Source organism: Melanotaenia boesemani, chromosome 12 (assembly GCF_017639745.1).
Source record: "Melanotaenia boesemani isolate fMelBoe1 chromosome 12, fMelBoe1.pri, whole genome shotgun sequence".
In the NCBI taxonomy this organism is placed as follows: domain Eukaryota; kingdom Metazoa; phylum Chordata; class Actinopteri; order Atheriniformes; family Melanotaeniidae; genus Melanotaenia; species Melanotaenia boesemani.
Genome location: NC_055693.1, coordinates 16,893,313 through 16,917,718, shown reverse-complemented (window position 1 = coordinate 16,917,718; position 24,406 = coordinate 16,893,313). Strand labels below are relative to the sequence as shown.

Sequence of the window (24,406 nt, the reverse complement as noted above, 5' to 3'; positions counted from 1 at the left end):
TTTAAAACCCACCCGACCGGGAACAACAAGATTGTCAATGCCAAGCAAATCCTTATTCAGCTCCAGAAGCTTCTGGAAGTTTTCCATCTTGATTAAGCTTCCTTGGAGTTGATCCACCACCTCAGACACGTCTGCCAGAGCAGCTGCAGGACCAGCAGCAAGAAAGAGATATTTGTGAGATACACTTGCTGGGTTATCCCAAAAAATCTAAAGGTATTTTGATGAACTCTGGCCTGAGTGTCACACCTCTGCAGTCCCTGAAGTCCACATGAGTAGCTGGGTAGTGTTTGCACAGGCGCTCCAGGATCTGCTTGTAGTGAATGAGGCGGTGCAGAGGGCGCAGAATGAAGACGTTAAGGGGGATGTAGCAAACCTTTTGCAGCTCAAAATCCCTGCACAGCCCCTCCAACTTGCGGGATGCCTTGCATGCTTTCTCCAGCTCCAACAGGACGTCAGACTGCTTGTTCAGGTTTGCTGTCAGAGGCTACAAACAGAGTGCTGGTAACACATCACTGATTGTGAAGATGTATATACAGTATTAGAACAGTATTACAAAAGATAGAGCCTACCTTCAAGGCTTGAAGGTTCTTCAGCATGACATCTCCGATGCGCTGGTAGTCTCCTTTAATGTGTGCATTGGAGCGTCCTTCCCTAGAACGGTAAAGCATCATCTGTTTTATTATGGGAGAGAATTTGATATTTACTCTTGTAAAACTTTTAGACATCCATTTTTGAAGCAACAGAGAATTAATCAGCTAACCACATTAAAAAGCACATTTTTTTTCTCATTGATCATTCAAAATAGTTTCATTCTAGAAAAACCAGCAAAAGTCTGAATGGGCTCTTTAAACGTTAGGAAACAGATCCACCAGCAGATGTCTCCCTTGAGCATGAAATTTCACATACAGTACGAAGCAGTACAGCTCTGCTTTTACTGTACTTATTCAGGATATTCATTCATTTGATATAATCTACCAGCATGTTTTTTTTATTTTAGTAGTAAAAATCTTTATTACAAATATATATATACTTCCTTTACTACTCGGTTTTCTAGCCATGATCACAACATCTAGGGCAATATTTGAATATGCAAAGCAGAAAGAGAAACGTGTAGCGCTGGATCATTTGCATAAACATCTGATTGTAGTTCTTATCAGCAGAACAAAGTGCTGGACCACTTAAAGCTTTACTCTGGAGTTCTAACGACTGTGACAAGCCACCACTGACCACAATTAAAATAACTGTCTGATGGTTGTAAATTTTAACAGCTTGACATGGTTAATGCATCCCTGTCTCCATGTCTGACTCTCTATGCAAGTTTGTGCAACAGAGTCTGCGTGTGCTAGATAAAGCCTAACATCATTAAAGGAGATCAGACAGCAGAAGCCCACAGGCAAGAAAAGGCCAGTTGTGGTGTTGCCATGGAGATGGTATCTCCTTAGGTCACCTAAAGGGATTGGGTCGCCAATAAAAGTCATTAAAAAGAAAAAAAATTGTGATTGTGATAAATTGGAGCCAAACCAAAGCAACAGATCACCGGGCTTGTTCCCAACCCTGCAGTGAACGTCTTGGATGCAGTTTGGAAGTGAAATGAGCCTCACCACAGAGCCAGCCTCTGCTCCACCTCCCTGAGAAAACCTGTGTGGAACTTGTGCAGAGGCTCGAAGGTGGAGGAGATGGTGTTCCTCAGGGAGTCTGGAGTTGCCTCATCTTGTCCAACAGCACTCTGAAAAGACTAGGAAATTCATATGGGGAAAGCTATTTAACAAGAGGGAAAAACATTATAACGTCATGATAATACTACTGTGGCACCCTCAGGCATTTTTTAATTCATAGGTAGGACCAACAACTGTCTTTCAAAGTTGAAACCAGAGATACAAACCAGAATATACATTATGTGCTTTAAAAATCAGGGGTCACAACAAGCAAACTTTAAAAAGAATTTCTTAACAACTACATTTCCATGTTCTCTACAGATCAAACAACCATGTAATTAACAATGCATGCAGCAGATGTGAAAGATAAATCAGCCATTAAACTGGGTTGAAACTGTATCTCTTGATAACAACTGATAAGCATCTTTAAGTATTTTTTGGGGAGAGGGAGTCATTTTTCTTGTATGCTCCAGGGCAACTAGGAAAAGGTAGCGGACCAGATTTTCTAGTCTCAGCTGTGTTAAGAAGTTAAGTGAAAAATTTCCCTCTCTTGGAGCAGACTACCCTACTGAAGATTACAGGTACTTGTGTTAAAGCTCAGAATGCTTCCAGAATCCCTTTATCTGTGGTTTTTTGCTGTAGTGCTTCAGCTTTGTGATGACTTGTAAATCCCTTAATTGGCTGAGGATGAAAAGAAGAATCAATAGTCAGTCATTCTTACGTTATTGTTTCATTAAGCCAGATTGGAGCCAAACGTAGCATGTTGTGTGTTTGAATGCAACGGATAGAAAGCAGCTTTATCCAGCTGATGTGATGGGAAAAGGAAATGTTTTTATTTTAAGTGTTTCTAGAAGGTCTCGAGACAGGGTTCCAGCTGCTGTTCAGCTGACTTCACTGTCAATAGCAGCAGCACCTAACCAGCATACAGGAAGAGTAGGAGTAAGAGAGACACCATACACAAGCACACACACACACACACACACACACACAGTTGAAAAAATAGCACAAGCCAACCCAAATATTCATGAGATGTGGGAAAGGTTTCTCCGAGAACTAAAAGATGAGAAAAGCTTCAGCCTTTAAAGCTGCTGCCGAAATGGAGAGATGCATTTCCCCCACGTTTCAAATCAGGCCAAAGAACATCCTCCTCATTTGCAGATGAAGGAGCTGTACTGCACATTTAATATCCTGTTTTCTGCTGCGTTTACTTTGAGACATTATCAAATGAAATGGTGTCCATATGTTTGCTCGCAGCCAATGAAATCCTAAAGCGCTGAATGAATCAGTAAGCCACATGCAGAGGGAACAGCAGTTAAATCCATCTTCTTTAAACACAAACACAGTTTAGTATTCACAGCCTCGAGTGAGATGGATAAACACATTTCATAGCTCGAGTGTGGGGAATGAATAAAAAATTAAATTGCATCTACCAAAGTATTCATGTGTCACTGCCCATTTCTGTGCTTTGGTGGCTGAGATGAGTGTGTTGAGGTGTGTGTTAGGGAGGCTGGTCTTACCACAGTCACCACCTCCAGATCCTTCAGATACGTCCTCTCTGTGGTCAGCAGCTCCTTGGCAATGAAGTAAGCTCGATCTGTTGGAAACCTCTGCAAAGGTATCGCAACAGAAAACGGATGCTGAGGAATAGTGACTCCAGCAGTTTTTAGCTATGTTGCTGCAGCTCTAGTTGACAAACCTTCCTCCGGACCTCATCTTCATCATCGGTACGAACGCTGCAGGCATCGTTCAGCAGCGGGCTAGTGAGGGGTGAAGGCTGTCGGCCATTAGGACTGTGACTGCCCAGCTCCAGAGACTTCTGACCATTCACCATCCCGTGTGGGTGTACTGCAGTAACAGGACTGCTGGAAACCACACCTGCATGGAGTCCCACAGTGACCACAAAAAGAGAGGAAAATATCAGTTTGTGATGATTAAATAAACTTCAGTTTCACACCAGAGCTGGAGAAATCAGTGTTAGCATCTAAATTTACCTACTTCAAGTGTTCGATAGTGGAGTTTATATTGTAGTTAGTTAAGAAAACTTTTTGATTTTTGTTTTGTCTTGTCTGGATTATACAATTTTTCTTACTTCTAGGAGATCACAGCCATATTAAACAGCTTGAACTGTGGAAAACTGACATTTTCACAGTTTTCTGACATTTGAAGAATAAACATTTAATCCATTTATTGATAACTTGATAATGAAATTAATTACCAGTTGCAACTCTGCAGGAAAGTCTAATTCCACAGATGTTGTGTTGACATTTTGGTGCTAATTAAACCTTCCAGCTTGATTCATAATCTAACATAGCATTTACATATATAGTTCTATTCACAATCTGGATTCCACAATATACAACACACTGAGGTGAAGCTGAGGGGAGGATGTGTCTATAGAGAATGAAAAGTCAGAGACAGCTTGTCAATCGATACAGATGCTGAGGCACATACTACGGGACGATCAAGAGGGGCAGCTTACCTAGTGTCATCTACATCAATTTTTAACTTACTTACTATATTGGAGCTGCCACTTGCCCACCTCTCCCTGTTGTCTTCTGTTGTTTTAGAAAAATAAAATAATAATAACAGGACAAACCAGCACTACTCATGGTAGTAATTAACCTGACACACCAGGACATTAAGTCTAAACACTACTGAGGGGAAAAATATGACAAAACACACAGGAAAGCTACAAACGATCCAAACAGACATCCTTCAAGCATTACTATAAAAAATAATAATAAAAATAATAATAAATTAGGGAATATGAAGGGAAAAGATCTAACATCTACAATGAGCACCAGACTCCAGACCTGCTGAGATCTAAAAAAAAAAACTGATTTGTCTTTATTGACTCTAGTATTACATATATACATTGTTAGATGAACATAAATTGTGAGAAAAGCAGCATAAAAAGGCCAGTGAGTATCTAACAGAACACTGTGTGTGAATAAGTGAGCAACAGAGAGAAAGTACAGAAAAAGCTGTGTGCACTTGCATGTAATCTTCTAAATCTTCTCTAATTTTATGTAAAAACAACCTCATGAATACTCCTTAACAAGCATCATCTTGTTGATTCTGTTATCATTGAGGTGAAAATATAAGTGGATGCAAATTAGTGAGCAATAAAAATACTCCTTTTATAAGCCATTTGTGTCATTTGCACAATACAGTCTGCCTTAACATAACACTCTGATCTGTGACTGCAAACATAACTATGAAATGACAATGAAAAGAATGAGATCGGCATGTTGATATTACAGTACATACAGAAGAGTGCATGCAGAGAGCAGCCAGGGCAGAACAGCAGGATGACAGTCCTGGTTTAGCACAGCATGCAGTGGAAACACACCCTAAAGGACACCAGTGGTTGAGAACACACAGAAGTCTTTCCCTTAAAACTGTGACTGTAATTTGATGCAATCAATTTTATTAAATTTTTTTTTTAATTAGATGGAGCAAAGTTTTTTTCTGATAGTCATTCCAGGTCTATGGGGAAGATCTGTGCACCAGAAAGGGCTCCCTGATGCTGCAGTGATCCAGTAACTCTGCATCCCCTACAGTTCCAATGTCGATTAAGCTCATTTGCCACAAACAGATATACACACATCTCTCTCTTTGGATATGTGTCCTGGTGTCAGGGCTAAAAATTTTCCAGGAGCACTGCAACGCAGCCGACTATGACAAATGATCCAAAAGGCTCTTTGCTTTGAGGTGTTGCCCTTAAACTGCCTTTCCCAAGTACACTACACACACACAAACAGAGATACTAAATCTGGTTTCTATTTTCCTGCATATTCCAAAGCTCCTGTCATCCGCACCCTGATTTTCTCTCAGCTTTAGGATAATTAACAGTTAGCTGGATCATTGCAGAAAAGGGAACCCACAGAGTGGTAATCTTGCTTTATTTCCCACTTTTCCCTACACCACACAAAACCAGTGACAGAACAGGTTTACATGTAATCACAGCTGGGAGAAAAACAGACAAGATAAGACAGATTCATGCTGACAGAGAAGTGCTTACAGTGAATGAAGGAAACAAAGAATAGAACTGTAACAAAAGATCATTGCTGTCTTAGATAAGACACAAACACAAAGACAGAAGTGCAAAAGGACAAAAATAACAAAAGTGTCATGACACTTTATTTGGAATACTGAAGCAAATCTTATAGAAACTGTATCAGGGTTGTGCCACTATCCTGCAAGCTTTTAGTTGTTTCCCTGCTTCACCACATCTGATTCAAATCAAATGGATCCAACAGCTTGTTGTCAACGTCTTCATAATGACACATTGGAAGGAAATTGGTGTGTTGGAGCAGGGAAACAAAAAAAACCTGCAGGACAGCGGCTCCTGAGGACCGGAGCTGATAGAGGGATTTAATTTGTGATTCCAAGTTACTTATTGAGCCGACAGGAAAATGCCAGTAGTGGAGTGAGGAAACGACCACTGTAACACACCAGCCTGAGAAAGACACTGCAGGTCTTTCAAAATGTGATGCACTGTTGCCATTTCTTTACTATTCCTAACACATTTGGATGACTCATAAAGCTTGTTTCAAGTTAGTAAAAGAATACTGAATTTTTGATCATTGCTTTTGCAGCATTAATCACTTTAGCTTCAACATCAAATACTCCAGACAGACGTAACAATCACAGAATTAATAATGCCAGAAGAAAAAAAAGAAGACAAAAAACAAGCCTAGAAACTTCATCACTAAAAAGAATTAGCTATTAACAGTTAGTTTATGACTTTATAAATTAGTTGATAGTTTATAAAATATGAATAACAAGTACAAATTGTGTTATGCAGAAAAGTGCACAAAAATTGACCAATTTGGTGGAGTTACATGCATTTATGGACAATCATGGAAAGATATTTCCCTCCCGGAAATTATAAGGCATCTGAGTTGTCTGAACTGAGCTCTGCAGATCTGCTACATTTTCATCATTCTCAAGTTTCAAACAGATGGAAACAATGACACACGTGTTTTGTAGTCTCATTTCTAAATGAGAAAGTGTTGAGTGTGGAATCCTGACAAGGCACATGTCTGGTGTATGTTTGCTTGCTTCAAGTAATGAAGGTGGATGTGAAAGCCTCTCTATGACAAAAACACTGAAACCCTGACAACAGTGCATGTCTGAAAAGTGCTTTATTAGGACTGCTATGCTTAAGAAGATTACTGTGGTTTTTATTTCAGTGGACCATCTAGACCCAAACAAAGGCTTTCACACTCCCCTGTTTTGTGCACACTAACAGCTAAAAATGTGTCCAGCATCCTCATCACCGAAGGCATGGTAAGTATCCTCATCTGCCTCCTCATCCAGCTGGAGGCTGCCAAAGGAAAACTTGCTCCTAGGTATTGGGGAATTAGCCTCTACTGGATTATCATGAATCATGGGGGTACTGCTGTTGGCCTTGTTCTCTATCTCAGACTCACTGGACTCTGAACCACTGGTGGGGGAGCCCTCGTTCATTTGAACTGCACCCACGTGTGTTATGTTAGCTTTTCCTGATCGTTTCTGACCCAGACTGGACCGGGATCTGCCTGGTGCTGAGAGGCCATTAGCCATCATGCGGCGCTCGAGAGCAGCCATGCGTTCGGCCCGGGATAAGACAGGACGTGATTCTTGTCCTGGTGAGGATGCGCCTCTATGTGCGTCTGTATTTGTGTTGTGATGCAACTTCTGGGGTTTCTGCAAGTGCTGAGATCTGCTTGGGAGGGGGGAGCATCTGCCATCATTAGAAAAAGCATAGCCATTCTGCTCAATGTGACTGAGAAATGGCGCTTGATGTTGGGTGTTACTGGCAGGACTGATGTTGACACTCCTTGAACCCATCATATGTGGAACTGGGAGGGGGCTGCTACTCCGCCTCTCTATGTTATGGTCATAACCCACAGTGCTTTGGACAGGACTTTTGTTTACCTTTTGCCGTGACTGTGTGACAAAATGGTCTAGTTCATGGGTCAGGTTGTGTGATGCTCTGGAAAAGGAAGGGGGCTCCACGTACTGCATCCTACCCAAAAAGGGCTCCTGTTGGGCCCCAGAGCCAAACCCCTGACCCAGCATGGCCTGATCCCTATAACTGTAATTTGGTTTAGTAGAATGGTCCCTGCCCATGTTATATTCCCCATCTATACCACTGGAGTTAATGTAAGGGAGGGCGGCGTTACTGCCTTGGGCAGCCCAAGATGCTGGACCTGTGTTCAGATGCTCTGGATGGGTCTGTTGTGGTGAGCCTCTCGTCTCCTCCAGCCTGGACGCAGATCCTCTTCTGTCTTCATGACCATTTCTCTGATGGAAAGGACTCGCCTTCATCCGCAATGCCGATGGGTCCTCTGCACTCACCAGTACTGACTCTTTCCAATGACGCCGTGGAGGAGAGCTGAGTCTGTCTCCAGGAAAACCACTCTGCCAGCAGGAGGAGGAAAGTTAAGAAATCAAAGCGTGCAATCTATTAATATTTAAAATGACTTGATTTGATAATTTTAAACGAAATCTGCCATACTTGACAATACCCTGTTGTGTTTTGGACTCTGTTTAGATAGTCGGTTCATTTATTTTCAGCACATTACAAAGTATATGCACACACATACAGGGATGAAAAAATACCAATTTCCTGTGTGGCTATGTCTAAAGATTTAGCAAATGGCATTAAAAAGCAGACTTATATGAATGCAAACTAGACCTGAAAGCAAGTGTGCATTACCCAAGTTGTTCCCAATTTATTTTTCCCCAAGGACCCCCTTCATGCAGCTACCAAAAATACTGTGGACCCCCCCGTCTGCCCTGTGTGGAAACCATGCTTGGTTTTATGTTTTTATTATCTAACTTCTCACCATAAATGATGCATTCTGACTGATTATCTTTTCAAAATAAGGACAAATCATTCACACTGTGGCAAATAAGACATGCCTCATTAATGAAATGATGCAAAGTTAGTGTGTCCGGGCTCCCAAAACACTGGTTCCATGTGAACTAAACACCTAAATGATAAAAAAGTGAATACACCTTAACTCGTCTGTGTGGACATGGCCTTAATTTAAATCACATTGGGTCTGAACATCAAAGCCTCAGGGACCCCCCTTACTTTTTTAGGGACACCCTAGGGGTCCAGGGACCTCAGGTTGGGAACCACTGAATTACACAATGTAAATACAATGACATGATCTAAACTTGTTGTGGACCACAGGGGGTGTCAAATTTAATGATAATTCTTTCCTCCCATTCAGATAAAGTTAACTGGATGCAGAAAAAAAAGCATATAAAACATGCTGTGTTAAAAAAAACATACAAAAAACTGACCTCTGTTGGCACTTCATGGTGGCGTGGAGAAGGCAACGGCGACAGACGACTATTCTGTTGGACCCGACTGTGTTTCCTGGCAGAACAGATGTTGAAAGTCACCATTACACACTCTGAACACGTTGCTTAAACCAAATATGTCAAGCACATCTGTAGCCTTTACCTTTCAAAGGGGATCTTCTTAAACTCAGACTCCCTCACATAATCAATCACCTGCTTCTGTGTGCGACCGCTGCAGGGGTGAGTATGAGAGAGATAATAATGAGCTTTTTCTGGAAGAGCTGTGGCAGACTATTAAGTAAGTGCCTTTAGTCCTGCTCCTGGAGAGCAGCTTTATGATACAAAAATTCTACCTGAATCTGAAGGAGGAGCCTCGTGTGAAGAGTACAGGTTTGGGCTTGGGTTTAGGTTCTTCAAAGAGGCGGAAGAAGGCATGATATTCAACACAGATCTTCCAGAAGACTTTACAGCAGTCCCTGCTGGCCATCAGAAACTCAAGAGTGTCCTGATATGAACTCTGGAGGAAAGAATTAAGATATAAACTTACAGCCCTGAAATAGTATTTTTTGTTTTTACAAAAGAATAAGCAAACAGCATCACTAACATTTAGATCTGGCCTCAGTTTGATAAGGAAACGTTTTCGCTTAAAGCTCAGTTTGCGAACTTTAGACCAGTTGAAGGCGTTTATCCTTGTGTGTCCCTGAAAATGAAAAAAAATTGTAAATTAAAAACCTTTTCACAAATGTAACCACTGGCTGAGGTGAGTCCACATTTCTTTCATAGTCACATTTACCTGATCTGTGACTGACAAACCAGCATGACTAACCTGGAAGACCAGGACACCTGTGTGTGCCACAGCCAGACTTAGCTTTGTCCCCTCACGATCCTTGGCAGGGTGAAGCCGAATCCCATACATCTCCAGCCGGCGAGCTACCTCTAATAGCTGATAATCTGATTCTGCTGGTGTCTGACCTCTGTAACACAAAGCACAGAGGTGAAGTTACACAGGCCTTTTCTATTGACCAAAACAGATGAAAATCCTTCAATGAGGCATTAACGTGGGCTCTGTGATGTTTTCCACCATGCATACATCTATTCTGTCTCTATGATACTCACAAGAGAAACCAGTTAGAATAAATCCCTAAAAACTAGCTCAACTTGCAAATTAATCTGCTAAAATTACAGCATCTTGTTTCAGACAGTTAACTTACTAATTATATATACAAGGATTTGCTGACAAAATAAATACCAGCTTTATCACTTTCTCACTTGTTACTGAAAAATGTTTCCAAAGACGAGAGGAGGGTCGATTAAGACAATGCTCATTTAAAAGGATCCAACTGTTCTTCAAGGTTTTAACATTTAGACATAACAAGTGAAGTGTGTAGCATTTAATATTGTTTCAGCAAATTTCTGGACAAATAAATGAAACCCTGGCTTATCATCCTTCTTTGAGTGTATCTCTAACTGAGGTGAAAGACAGAGACTGAGTGCATCCAGGTTTCTAATGTTAATCTGAGTTTATAGAGCTGCAGTGGGAGGTCAGGGAGGGGCCGCAAATGTTAACTAACTTTCCTAATTCTTATCAGTGGATAAGGCTTCCTGTTTCCTGTGTGTGTGGTGCTTAACAAGAGATTTAACTTGACATGGCACCCAGCCAGAGGAGCTGCAGTTCCAGTTGTCAACGGACAAGCGGTGGAAAAAGAGCGAGTCAAAGAGAGCAGTCAAATCTAGTCTAGCCCCTGATGTTGCAGCAGCCACCTACATGTGGCTCATGGCACATTGTAAAGGCGGAGGGCGAATGTTTGCAAAGCTTTGACTTCAGTAACTTACACCCTGATGGGTGTAGTTTGATAAATTATAAGAGAAGATATGGAAGGTTTTCACTAATATATTCCCAACTGCTGTAATGGTTCATGTTCTACCAGGCCTCTAGTGATTGCTTCCTCAGTCAGGTTAATTCATTCCACCTGGGCTTCCCTGATTGTTCCCTATCCTCACCTGTGCTCAGCCCTATTTAAACTCTCTCCACTCCCTTCTTCATTGCCAGATTATTGACAGCCTTGTGCCAAATTAAGGTTCAGTGTTTGTTTCCATGTTCCAGTTTTCCTGTTACCGACCAAGGCACATCCCAGGACTACCCTTGCCTTGCTTTGCCCACGATGGCTCTTCCTCACCTTGTGATTATCTGAACGCCAATCCCTGCTCTGACTGATGACCACTAATTCTCGCTTTCCTCCTTGGAAAAGACTTCTTCTCCGTGTATGACCATTGCCTGTTCTCTTGACCATACATCTAGATATTGGACTTATGCTTAAGTATTAGTGTTTTCAGATCCCAGAGCCAAGTTGTCTTGGAGTGTGCTTCTGCACCATGTGACCAGATTGCCTTCCCAGGATATTTTTGTCAACCACCATCCTCTCATTCCTTACAATAAAACCAACCTCTGTTTAAATGTTTACTCGTGGGGTGGGGGGTGGGGAATTTTATCCATTACAAGTGCATTAAATTAGAAACAAGACAAAAGCACAGAGCAAAACGTTAAATACTTGTCATGTGCTCAGTTTAAGTAAGTTCTCAAATTTGCTTCTCGACCATAGTAGTTTTTATTGATAAAGTAGAAAACAAACTCCTGTCTTTGTCTTGCCAGGGGCTGCGAAACAGCTTAGAAAGATTGGTTAAGTTGATAAATGTCAAAAAGCTGCACATAGCACTCTCAGACAGAACCCATTCATTTAACGACTGCTTTCCTGCATGTGTCACCTGTGTAATAAAACAACCCAGTGGAACAATCACAAGGCCTGCAATAATATTTCCTGTTCATGACTGAGGAGAATTTGTGTTCAGACATGCCTCTGCTAACCTCGTGAACAGAGTTAAACCAACTGGATCTGTGGAAAACCTCATTTTAAGTTTAGCGTGTTGTAAAGCTCTCAAAGCCCAATAACTCACATGTGTTTTGAGTGAAACTCCATGATCTTGTCAATCAGGGGCATCTGATCAGGGATGTAGTTGTTGTTGAGGAGATGTGACCGACAGTGGCTCTCATCAAAGTCCCCAATCTCAGCTGAAAAGATAAAAAGAAAAAGACAAGTTAAGTCACAGAACAGCTTCCATGATCCAAGTGTCTCAGCTCTTGTGAAAGAATAAAGGCGCCAGCTTTAAAGCTGTTTTTTGTGATATAAAAATACCCTTTAAACATTTGGATGGCAGCTAAGAAATGACTAGTAATGAAAGTGTGCGGGTTCTTTGCAAGATTATGCTCAGGCATCTGAATGAAAGGTCTCCATAGCAACACAAAGATAATCAATCTGCAATAGAGCACAGTGTGCTGTATGACAATATTTGATGATAAGCTCAGCATGTAAAAGACATGTATTTTTAAAAGACAGTTATCATATCTGTTAACTAAAATGAGGAACCAGCCCTGTGAGTCTTACACTGGATAATGTGGGAGACCATCAGTGCAGCGCTGCTGTCGTTGCAGGTTAGACGCCCACCGGAAAGATCCTGTTTGATCTGGAGGGCAAACAGGTACCTGGCCACATACACAAAACAGCCATCACATTATGCGACAGTATAGTCGTGAGGGTTGGCTTTTCACTTTGGCTCTTACCAACACTCCCTGCTGAAGTCAAACAGAATAATAAACATTTTAAGCAATACAATGACAAAGTCTGTACTTTTGATCAAAATGCAGCCTGTCTGAATAATACAGAGTGTACCTGCAAAGGTCTAGTGTGTGCTGGATCTATTTGTCTCTATCACTAATGTATATAAGTGTAAATATAAAGAAGTTACTGCATGAACCAAAATAAAAAAAAACATTTTGTGCAGCTTCTCTTCAAATAGATGAAGTTTGAAAGAATGACACAAGCTTTGCTATCTGCACATCAATTATTCCTCCAGTCTGACTTTAAAAATATGCAACACATGAGCCAGCTTCACAGCTACAGAACACAAACCAGAAAATCATTAGCTTCACCACGCTAATCTCCAGAGGACTAAATCAGAGGCAAGGCAACCATGACATGTGCATTGCAGAGGCGAGGGGGGAATAAATCTTGCGGGAACCGGGGCACATGTTTCATTTATGCCTCCACAATTGCTTTCAGCCACAGCTGGTATCACTCATGCTGACATATTTACAAATGCACATTTCAGTTCCAAGCAGAAGACAAAGTTTGTGCAGAGCTAGATGATCTAGAGAGGAGCTCACCTTGTCAACTCCTCCAGCAGCTGGGCATGGTCTGGTGGAAAAAACTTCACGCTAAACCTCAGGATTGTGTGTTTCGGTCCTGTGTGTGACACATGCATCAAATACATTAGACTGTTTGGACTTTAATCATACTGTTTAGTGCAGATATGTCAAAATACAGCCTGAGGGCCAAAACGGGTCCACCAGAGGGTTCAATCTGGCCCACAGGATAAATTTGTTGAATGTAAAAATGACATAGAAGACAAGAACAGCCATTTATTTTAAATGAAAATAACTGTAATTACTAGTTTGTCCAGGTGAGATTGCATTTTTATATGTTTAAGTATAAAATATTTCCAAAACAGGGGGATAACTTGTTATATCTTTTATATCTTTCTTACTTTATAGCACTGACTTAAGTTTGTATGATGAGGTGAGTTAGTTGAGGTGGTCAGGATTACTACACAGATGTGGTACAGTATTGTACACTTAAGCCGTTAAGACCCAACCCATGAAAAGAATGGTAAGAAAAGTCAACTTCTTTTAATATGAGGTCTTTATTTGGCCCTTTAACAAAATGTAACAAAGAGTCAAAAATTTTTTTTTTGGGGGGGGGGGGGGGTGTATCTACCATTTATTACCCTGTCATATATTAAAAATATTATAATGTGGTTTTCTGCTTCTAGGTATCTGTTAGGGGACAGAAGACAAGTATCAGATAGTGTTCATCAGGATTTTGAGCAAAGTTTATACCATGAATTGAAGCAAAATGTCTCAGAAACCGTATGTAACAAATATGTCACGTCGGGTTCTTATGGGTTAAAATGTCTTTTAGCTCCTGAAAAGTTACTCAAATCATAATATGAAATACTGTATTTTTCATTTCCAGATACCTGTGATTAAATGTTTTGGGATTTTGTAAATTCATTGTGATCTATACGTTGTAATGCATGAAATAAACTGAGGCAAAAATAAGGCTAAAAATGCATTTATTTTGCTCAAGAATTTTCAAGCTGTTCATAATGTTCCCTAAAAGGATAGTTCATTAAATATAAACATCTTAATAATGTACTTGTACTTCTTTGCATCAAAACAAAAGGAAAATTTGGAGTTTTTGATATTCATACATGAACTAGCACTGATACATGAACTTAGATGAGTTTGACATCCCTGGCTTTAGGTCTCTTAATTGTTTTAATGGCTATTTCTGCAGATGAAGCAACTCAAATCAAAACAGGTTCAGAAAGAGGAAGGAACAACATTGTGGATTACTTACGTCTGAGCTGCTTGATAATAGGTTTGATATGGTCTAACCAAACCTGCGAAAGTGGAAAATAAAGTAATTAAAGCAGTAGTTTTTACTAGAATAAATAAGGGTAGGGCTGGGCAATATATCGAGATTTTCAAATATATCAAGACTTTATCAGATGCAATATAGACGGAGGGAATATCGTTTATATCGAGATAGCTTGTTTTGAGTTAAAAGCATCTTTTCTTTTGCATTTTGCACAGCTGTATTTTTCTTATGGTCATTGAAAATATTGTTTTTTAATTTGTTTTAGAAGCATTTAATTTAATATAAAGATATTTTGATTTCAGTCAGCTATTTTAATGCACATGTGCTACTGATCCTTAATAAAAGTATATTTAGCACTGAAGGCTGTAAATTAGAACTGTCTCTTTGGTTACTTGACAAAAAAAAAAAAAAAAAAAAAAAATTAAGATATATATATTGTATATTGTGATTCAAGTACAAAAGATCGAGATAGAAAATTTGTTTTATATCGCCCAGCCCTAAATAAGGGTGTAATCTACTTAAATCCTCTCACCATCATTTTTTGTTGGTTCTGAAACTCCAAGCCAAAGTAGTCACCTTCAATGAGATTCATATGGGCGCACACCAGGTCAAACAGCACCTTGCCTGAGGCTTTTTGCTGTGAACAAAAGAGGGAAAAAAACAAATAGAAATCAAAGTTAAAGTAACTCAGAAACAGTTACTATTCCCCTTCCAGTCAAGCTGCACTCTGGTATTTTGCCTGTCTTCAGCCAAAAAAAAAACAAACAAAAAAACTTGAGGACAACCTTCACCAAATTGACTTTGACACAAAAAAGAACTCAGGCAAAAAACAGCCCTGCTTAGCAGACCTGTCAGAGCTCACTGAAGTAAAACGTTGGCAAAATAAATCTTAACTTTCTATGTCTAAAATTCCTCTACTGGCCCTTTATTTCCATCCTGGCATTCATAGGCTCAACTATTTTCCCTTCTGCAGCTATAGGGGGGTGGACCTCATCTTTGATCTGTCTTTTCAGTGTCATTCCCTTCACTGATGACATCACGTCAGCCTTAGAGGTTGATTCATTATTAGGATGGGATAAATACTTCCCCATCCGTCTCTGTCCTCACTCATCCCCATGTACAGCAAACAAACACTTTGAAGAATGACGTAACTCCCTACTTACTGGCAAACACTATTGGCAATGTGACAAACACACAAACCTCAAAACCCCACCATATCCTAAGAGAAAAAGAAATTTTCCCATGTAAGGTCAAGTTGATGTCAGGGATTTCCACAGAAAGACTAATGTTACAAATGCCCAAATAGGACAGAACTCTGTCAGGCACACAGCAGGAGAATTTCTGCGTGGCTGCTTTCTCGTGACTGGTTTGCACAAGTGCAGAGAGTATCACAGCTACAGAATGTGAATGTTTGTAGTAGCCATCTCCCCCACTGGTCTGGATAATAGTTATGGAGTTGTGTCTGATTATGTTTCAAGGAAGCTTTTTGTCCTCTGCTTTACCGAAAAGGACAGTGAGTTGCTGAGGTATTTGCTATTAAAAGAATTTCCATGATGTGGCTGAGGGGGTTTGTCTGACTATAAACCTAACTAGGGTTTAATAACTAAATAATGACACAGTCTGTGTTCTTATTAATGCTTACAGAATAAAAACCTAAGCCAGCTTACGGACAGTGATTACTTGTCCACAAGCAAATCCAAAATCTTCCTCAAACAAGCCCACCCACCACTCCTTCCCGTGTCTCTCCTTCCTGTGTAGCACTCTGCCTCCCTCCAGGTTGTTTTCATGCTGTGCAGAAAGCATCCTACTACAGAGGACCAGCTGTTTCCATATGGTGACAGAACTGATGAGGGAACTCACAGGAAGGCAGGAGGGAAAGAAGCCATCGGGCATGCATTACTTCCTGAAAGGCCACTGAACAAATTCTATTTCTTCTGTTTTCTGAACAAGAATAGGGATTGTGCTATGCAAGGGCTCCGGTTACATGACTAACAGACATACCCAAGCTGGATGCAGAGCGTGCTACAGAGAGCTTTTCTGACTGGAGCACTCTCATGCGCAGCTCTATAAATCTGTTTTCTGCATGAAGATGACCACAAGACAAGCAGAGATGGGTAAAGCAGAAGCTGATTAAAGCTGGGCAATGCTTGATTAAATGCAGCTTTCTCAGACCGTGTCAGGCTGAGTCAGTGCTGCCACGTGACACTGGTGCAGCCGGCTCATCAAGAGGACCATCGTTAATGACGCGAAAGTCACTAAGACTCACGGCTCATGACACAGGCGGACACAAAGAACAATTAACACCACAGTCTTCAGTCTAGAAATCTCCAGCCTTGCAGACAACTCACCTGAAACCTATATCATGTACCTGTATTCCAATTACTTAGCGGGTTTCAGGCTAGTGGTGTAAGAAAATAGTATTATGACTCACGTATTTTCATATTCAAACAGTTCAGTGACCCTTTGCAGCCTGTGTCTGGGGTCTTCATCTTCCTAGTAACAATACAGATAGTTCTTTTCTTTGCATAAAGGTGAACACTTATTTTAACTTTGGTATGATTTTATTGGACACTGCTTTCTAATAGGACAGATGGAACCAGACATGCAGGCAAAAAATAGGAATTTTTTTTTTTTTTGGTATAATAAAAATCTGGCACAACATCAACTCGACTTTTATGGTAAAACTGCTGAGCAATAAGACACCTAGCTGTCAGAACATTGTGTACAACAAGCTGCTACTGGGTTGTACTGAGTAGTTTATGTAGAAGAATAGTGTGGATTCAGTTACGTGATTGTTTGGATGTTGAGGTTTGTGAGACTCCTCATATTGTGTCATAATAATAGACCTTCTAATACACTGCCTGGCCAAAAATAAAGTCACCACCTGGATTAAACCTAGCAAATAGGTATGAGCCTCCTATTGGATAATTACTGCATGGGTGATTATCTTACAGCTGGCAACAAGTTATGTAACCTCAACTGATACAATGAGTAGCTTAAACAGCTTTCTTAAACATCCCGTGGTTGTGGAAAAGATGTTAGTCTGTTTAAGAAGGGCCAAATGGGGATCTTGGTATTTACCTGTACACTCACAATATAAATATACTGTTTTCCTAATTTTATCAACAAATTTTTTTTTCTATATATGCAGCTTTTTTCTACACCCACCCACAAACTTACAATACAACAAAGAGCCTATTTAAGATTCAGTAACCTGCCCAAGAACACATAGATGCCTCCCCCATCCATCACGGCACAGTGACCTCTATAACACCTGGTCACAGTGGATTTAGTCAAAGGTTAACAAATTACATATTAAAACCTTTTTTGATTGTTGGTAAAAAGAAAAAAGTTTACAGCCAGTTTAGTGGAAGGATCAGTTTATCAGCTGTTTAATTGTTTGTTGGTTTATGTTATGTTTATTTTGTTCATGAGCTAGAACTAATGCCAATCTTGTCACACACTGAAGAAAGATACAAGATGAAGAATCTTGCTAGTTCAGGCTCCAAGAGGCAGAATACTTTAATTTGCCTCTGCATATTTATAGATTTCCTGTTAAACAGCACTGAGAGGCTCCCCCACTCTTCAACAAGCTCCATCTGCTCTGATTAGTGGCCTGATCAAAAACTGCCCACTGACGTTTGAGTGGTAGACCAAGGATAGATACCAGAGGATTACTGCCTTTCTTAATGACTTAATTAGTATGTTTACATGCACAATCATAACCAGCTACAGTTACAACTAAACTAAGCCATTAAATTGGACCGCTGTCCTTGTCTGAGTGCATTACAGAAAGGAATCAATTTATTGACTGAAGTAGCTCTGACTCTCTTATGATTGGAAATAATCTGTCCCTTTTCAGTTTTTTAGAAACCAGCTTTCCAGTTGATCTCTTTGGTTGAAGTTACAGTAAAAAAAAACAACTAACTCAGTGGGCCACAAACTAGTACCATGTTGACAGCTGTACAGCCATGTACATTTAGTTCTTCTATCTCTGATTCTCATTCTGTTCTATCACCAGCTTCTTCTGTTTACAGGCTTCTTCTTATAACTTTCCTGGGGTGGACACTGTGTAATTCAAATAATTTAATTCCCAGCTGAATTATCCGGTTGGTCTGTCCTTGAGACATTTTGTGTAGTATGATCTCTTGGATTAACATGTTTACAGTTATTTCTAAGATGTGGTTTTAGCCAGATAAACACAGTAATTTGATTTCTCTAATGTCGAATCTCTCAGCAAGGTACATGACTAAGCACATTATGTTTGATGTTACTTTGCATCCCGCTGTTTTGTCTCCAATGCCAACAGCTTATTTAATAAAATAAAATGCCATCAGTTTATCTGATTTAGTTCAGTAGGTGGAGTAATTATCCCTCAGTCGCAATATTAGGGGTTTGATCCCTGGTGTCTGCTTTTCCAGATATCAAATGGGTGTTTTTCTTCATTTTAAGTGTCACATATTTAACTTCTGTAATGAATCCTGCATCCTGGGTCTGAAGTGAACACCAATGACGTCCCTGAGAGGCATGCCGTTAGCATGGCTCACTAGCAAATTCAGTTAATTTAGGTCACTGAAGCTGTAAATGCAAAAATTAATTTTCTCTGCTAGTCTGACTGTAGAGAGGTATTCATTTGTACTTTTAAGTGCACTTGCAGCACTTCGCTCCTTTGTTCATCTCAACTGTAAAATAAACTAAATTACAGACTCTATAATGAAGTAGTCTTTATGAAAACTGCACACATGCAGATATCAGAGAGGGCTGATGACAGAGAGTAGGATCATCGCAGAAAGGAGGGAGACTTGTGACTTCTCCCGTCTAACACCCAGCTAGCTCAGTTCTCTCAAGTCGTGCAGCCTCTGCACCAGAAGAAAAGGTCGTGCTCAGCAGATGACATTTCTTTCATCATCTGCAATGCCAAGAAAATGTCACTAATCTCCATTTTTATGACCTCTATCTATAAAACAGCAGAGCTTGTTTTCATAGGAGCAGTCGATTCCAGAGTGAGACGATGCGTCCTGAATCAGCAGTCCCACGCCAGACGTGCGTGTACAGTCTGTCTGGCTGCATTAGATCTGAACATGGACTCTACTACTGTTTATATTTGTACAAGTGCAAGCATGCCTGCATGCCTACACTGACCTCCACATGCACAGGCTGACAGAAAAATGGCTAAATGAAGATGACAGCAATGTCTGGGCCTCTCCTCCTCCCCCCCCCCCCCCCCCCCCCACACACCCCTTGTTAGTAAGCTCCTGTCAGCATAAAAAAAAAGCTATAAAGGTCAGGTGTAAAGAAGCTTTGTGATCCCTTAACTGCTCCCCTCCAGGAGTTGTTGGTATGCTCCACTTCACCCGCAATAAGCCAGACCAGGCAGTGCTCGCCAAACTTCTATTGGGGGTTGTTCAAGGGTGGGGGTGGGTGCCATGGGTGGCAAACAGACTGCCACTGCCTTAAGGCTCCAGATAGAAAGAAGGAACAAAGGGAACCATGTCTGGATGAATATTTTGGTTGTGTTGCACTGGAGAAGCTGATGCAGAGTTATTATAATTGGAAGAATTAATGGTTTGTTTTATCCTTTTCTTGTATCTCAGGCTATGCTGCTCCTACAGCACCCGCTGGTTCAGTTATACCTTGCTAGATAATGGAGCAGTCATGTCCCAGCAGGAGGTTTTCAGTTGTGATTGAGGTCCAATATGACTGTGTTATGCAAAGAAGGGAATAAGCAAATGGAAAGCAGGTAAAAGGTCATTTCTGGAAAAAATAAAAACATCTGCTGTGTTAATTTAACAAGAAAACCACTAAGTTTAATTAACGTTTTGTCAGAAACTAAAACCTGCTTTCAGATGACATGATTTCAACATTCACAAGTGTGACATAGCAGTGGAAACCCCCAGCAATAATCTTAGATACTTTCCAGTGAACCATGGCTTTTCTGATACCGCTGCCTGGGGCAGGGATGAGATTACAGAGCTGTTTACAGTTGTGGGCACACACATCCCCACACTGCATCCTCCTTGTGGTGTTATTACAAACATATGAGAGGCGTGCATGACAGACCAGAGCCCATACTCTTATTCTAAGTTATTAACAGCACATGTGGGTATATTTGCACATAGTGTGTAAGCCAGAGCAGGTACTGTATATATGCACTGTAATGGAAAGAGAGGTCAGCAGCAGATAAAGCTCATTGAGATTCAGGTCATGTGCCGCAGAGGTTCCCAGGGTGACTACACTACAAAGCTGATAGAAAGACAAGAGGAAGGGAGGCATATCTTTGGATAATCCCGTCAATTTACATACCTACAGATGTTGGCCCATAAGATGGCATTTTATATCATTATATAAAAAATCAAAACACAAGTGATTCGTCTCAGCCTCAGTGAAACTGGAGTAATAAAATAATTTTAGTATCAAGGCATCTCCTGCTTTCAATTCCTTTGTTTATTGTTTTCAAACTCATGTGATAGAGAAGAAAAAAAATGAAAGGAATGTGATGATCAGGCTGCCACAGCTGTCAGAGTCATTCTGTCACAGACGGCCAGCCTCCAGGCCTGAGAGGACAACCGTGAAAATAGTGTCCCCTGGATTCACCAGAGCTCTCAGCCTCTTCCTCCTCCTCTCTTTGATATCCACCCTATTGATTTTGCATAAAGAACAATTAAGTGTCCTGTTGTGCTGCTGAATATGTAACAGCGCCGAGCTGTGTGAATTTGTGCAAAGACCTCCCACTGCTTGTCAGAGGACCATAAATCAGAAAAGAGACCCAACAGTTGTGGGTGTGTGTCGTTAGTGCAGACGGTAAACAAGCAATCATACAAACATGCTCTGCAAATACAAAAATGCGGCGCTGTGCTGTACACACACTGATGCAACACATCAGTGAATGTTTTTTAGTATTGCCATGCCTCAGCCGAATGTCGAACATCATTAAAATAACCAGAGGGCAAGAAGAGGGTTTTAAGGCACCAGGAATCACCAAAAACATCAGCCTCTTTTATCCTCATCTGCCTAAATCGCTTCAAATTCTGAACCCATGCTGGTTATTCCCCACTGCCATCCCTTCCCAGAGCTGAGGATTACTGTCACTCAGAGGGAAGATGCATCACTTCACATATAAGTACAAACTCCACAGTTTGCTGAGGAAGATAAAGGCAGATTTTAGAGCTGAATAACAAAAGTGCTGCTACTTTATAAACTAAACAAACATATATGAGAATGAAGTGACATAAAAAGACCTTTTATTTAAACAAATAGTCACTGTTTAATTTAAAGGAGCAACATCCAAGACTGGAAAAGTGTAGATGTGCCAAAAACTGCAGCTTTTCTGAATGGCTAATTGATGCTTGGTCCAAAAGAGGCAATTCCTAGAGCCTAACAACACCATCTCACAGCACTGTGCAGGCTTACAGTTGTGACGTACCACAGTTTGAGGTCATGGTCCTTTATTACAGGAAATTCAGCTTTGTTACAGGCAATTGTATACCAACCCAGAGAGTTACTTTGATATAGATCTACTTCAACAATAGCCTGGGCTTAAGCTTTGGAGGACTTGCTTTGCCATTGGTTGTTACAGGCATACTTGTAACAAATAAAATAAAATAAAATAAAATAAAATTTGTAGGATTTGGACAATCTGAAGAAGCTACTTGAAAACATTTTAACTTTTTCCTTAAAAAATAAATAACAAATAATTGCCAAACTAAAGAAAACAATCATAAGCTGCAAATTTAACAGACTCAGTGTCATTTTAGAGGATTTCTTTTTAAGCTATGACAGAAAAGCCATTATCACCATCTGCTGAATTAAGATATAGTGAGTTCTGTCATGTAGCACTGAATCCTGTAGAGCTCTGCAAGGGTGTGCAGGAAATCGATAGGTTAATTAGCAGATTAAGTAAGTGTAACCGTGAGAGACAGGTACCACAAGGTCAGGCCAGGAAAGAGATTTTTGTAGATAATCTTAACACAAAAACATGTCAAAGAGACAGATTTCAGTGATCAGGCTCCTGTTGCGCATCATGTTGATCCTCATATCAGGTGACTGTATTATTGACTTCACCAGAGAGTGGAACAAAAAAATGATCAAATGCTATTCAAACTCACTTTATAGTACCAATTATTCATTTTTAATACTTAGGCTGCAAATCTTTAAATTAGTATTCTCATGCCCATAAAGCTAAATTTTTGTCAGAGAAACTGGCTGATGCCAAACTGCATCTTTTAAGACTAATTAGTCATTAAGCATCACATGCTCACATATAAGTCATTTTTGGACCTAAACAAACCAAAAAGACATTATAATTGTAGTTAAGTACTCAAAAGGTTCTTTATGATTCAAAAGAAACCAAACATTTTTTGTTATTGTGGTTCAAAATATGAGTTTATAAGGTTTCAAGACATTTATTCTCTCTTTTTATCTTTCAAACTTTAAAGTAAAGGAAGAAACAAACAGTGAAGAAATAAATTAGCTGATTTTGAGTTAAATGGACCAAGTACAGAGCTTTAAACGAGTATTTCCCTATTAATTTAAGAAATTTCATGCCCTTTTAAAGCCTAGATATTTTTGCTTTTCTCAAAAAAATATTGTCAAATATAATTACTTTACTGCATTGGGATTTTTCAGTTCCTTGGTCTTCTTCGTAAAATAAGTATTCATATCTTTTATTTAGATCAAAGTGGGTTTCTGCAGTGTGCCTGGCTGAAATCAAACGTGATTACCTCTGATTCTTAGGACAAGTAGAAGTGATCAGGATGAGAAAAATAATCTTAACTAATGCATTAAGTGAATAAACTTCAAATAGACTCAAAATCAGAACATGAGGTACAACAACAACATGAGACGAGCAAAAATACTTTTAATGGCACAAACCTTCATCTGCCCTCTGCATAACTAACTGCAAAACCTGCAAGCCAAAAAAAATCTCTCACAGTTTGACAAGGCCAAGCACGAACCAGTGCAGAGCTGTCTTCCAGTTTCATGCACGCATTCCCAATAAGCTCAGCCAGAACACATCGGGACTGTTTACATCTCTCTTGTGACACTAGTTCTGAATGTCAAATGAGTTGTGGGAAAGCAAGCAGATATATATGCAACTAGAGTTTAGAATAATGAATACATGTTTCTAATCTGCTGTAATATTCTGTTTCTTAAAGTAGGTCAGTTTTCTCTAAGTAAATATCAGAAATCTCAAGTTATTATTGGAGTCAGGTACGAGCCAGAGAACCAGCTGTTGATTCATCTTTCTGGACACTGTCTCAAACAGACAAGTAGGCCAGCTCTACCCTGCTGAGCCTTGGACCTGCACAAATTTATCAGATGCAAAACAGATGGGACACATTCTTGTGGAAAAATGAATTTCCAAGGTCCATTAATTAACTATAACTAAATGTTCCACACTGGCTGAATGAACAGCATCGAGCAAATATTGGAGCAGATACATAATCACTGCAATGTCTGCTTATATAATGTGTATGCAGGAGAGATCAGGATAAATCGAGCGAAGAATTAATGTGGGATGTCATTTAAACTTTGTGTATTAATGACTCATTAAGAGTACGTTTAATCTGTAGTTCCTAGTTTGGCAAAATACACAGCCAAACCTATTAATAATTCAAACACATTCAAGGAAGAAGGCAGTAACAACAAACTGGAGGACTTAAAGAAGGAGGAGGTTGAACTCCAGTGGTGGGTTCAAGCAGGGTTCCTGTTTAGATGATATATAATTACTAAAAGGAAAAATGTTTTAATACCTCTCCATGTATTTGTGGAAAATTGCAAACAAACAATAGAGATTTTTAGGGCTAGATTAAGGCAACGCAACACATCCATTTTCTGCCGCTTATCCGGAGTTGGGTCGCAAGGGCAGCTGCCTAAGCAAGGAAAACACAGACTTCCCTCTCCCCGGCCACATTCACCAGCTCATCCGGAGGGATCCCGAGGCGTTCCCAG

General features: G+C 40.2%; 1 protein-coding gene across 3 annotated transcripts in view; it reads right to left on the bottom strand.

Annotated features, from left to right (window-relative positions):
• LOC121650360 (FERM, ARHGEF and pleckstrin domain-containing protein 1) overlaps positions 1-24,406 on the bottom strand; it is a 54,853-nt gene that overhangs the window by 9,281 nt on the left and 21,166 nt on the right. For 2 of the 3 annotated variants that reach the window (XM_042001836.1, XM_042001838.1), the window contains exons 3-19: positions 14,988-15,092; positions 14,435-14,477; positions 13,180-13,258; positions 12,401-12,498; positions 11,913-12,027; positions 9,787-9,934; positions 9,565-9,660; positions 9,314-9,477; positions 9,124-9,192; positions 8,961-9,036; positions 7,856-8,066; positions 3,352-3,530; positions 3,173-3,262; positions 1,602-1,735; positions 570-651; positions 247-484; positions 13-143 (exon numbers count right to left, since the gene is read on the bottom strand). In XM_042001836.1, the coding sequence (XP_041857770.1) occupies positions 13-143; positions 247-484; positions 570-651; positions 1,602-1,735; positions 3,173-3,262; positions 3,352-3,530; positions 7,856-8,066; positions 8,961-9,036; positions 9,124-9,192; positions 9,314-9,477; positions 9,565-9,660; positions 9,787-9,934; positions 11,913-12,027; positions 12,401-12,498; positions 13,180-13,258; positions 14,435-14,477; positions 14,988-15,092 (2,058 nt within the window). Of the gene's footprint in view, positions 1-12; positions 144-246; positions 485-569; positions 652-1,601; positions 1,736-3,172; positions 3,263-3,351; positions 3,531-7,855; positions 8,067-8,960; positions 9,037-9,123; positions 9,193-9,313; positions 9,478-9,564; positions 9,661-9,786; positions 9,935-11,912; positions 12,028-12,400; positions 12,499-13,179; positions 13,259-14,434; positions 14,478-14,987; positions 15,093-21,154; positions 21,159-22,430; positions 22,436-24,406 lie in introns of those variants that run through there. The other variant, XM_042001837.1, reaches the window with a different exon arrangement.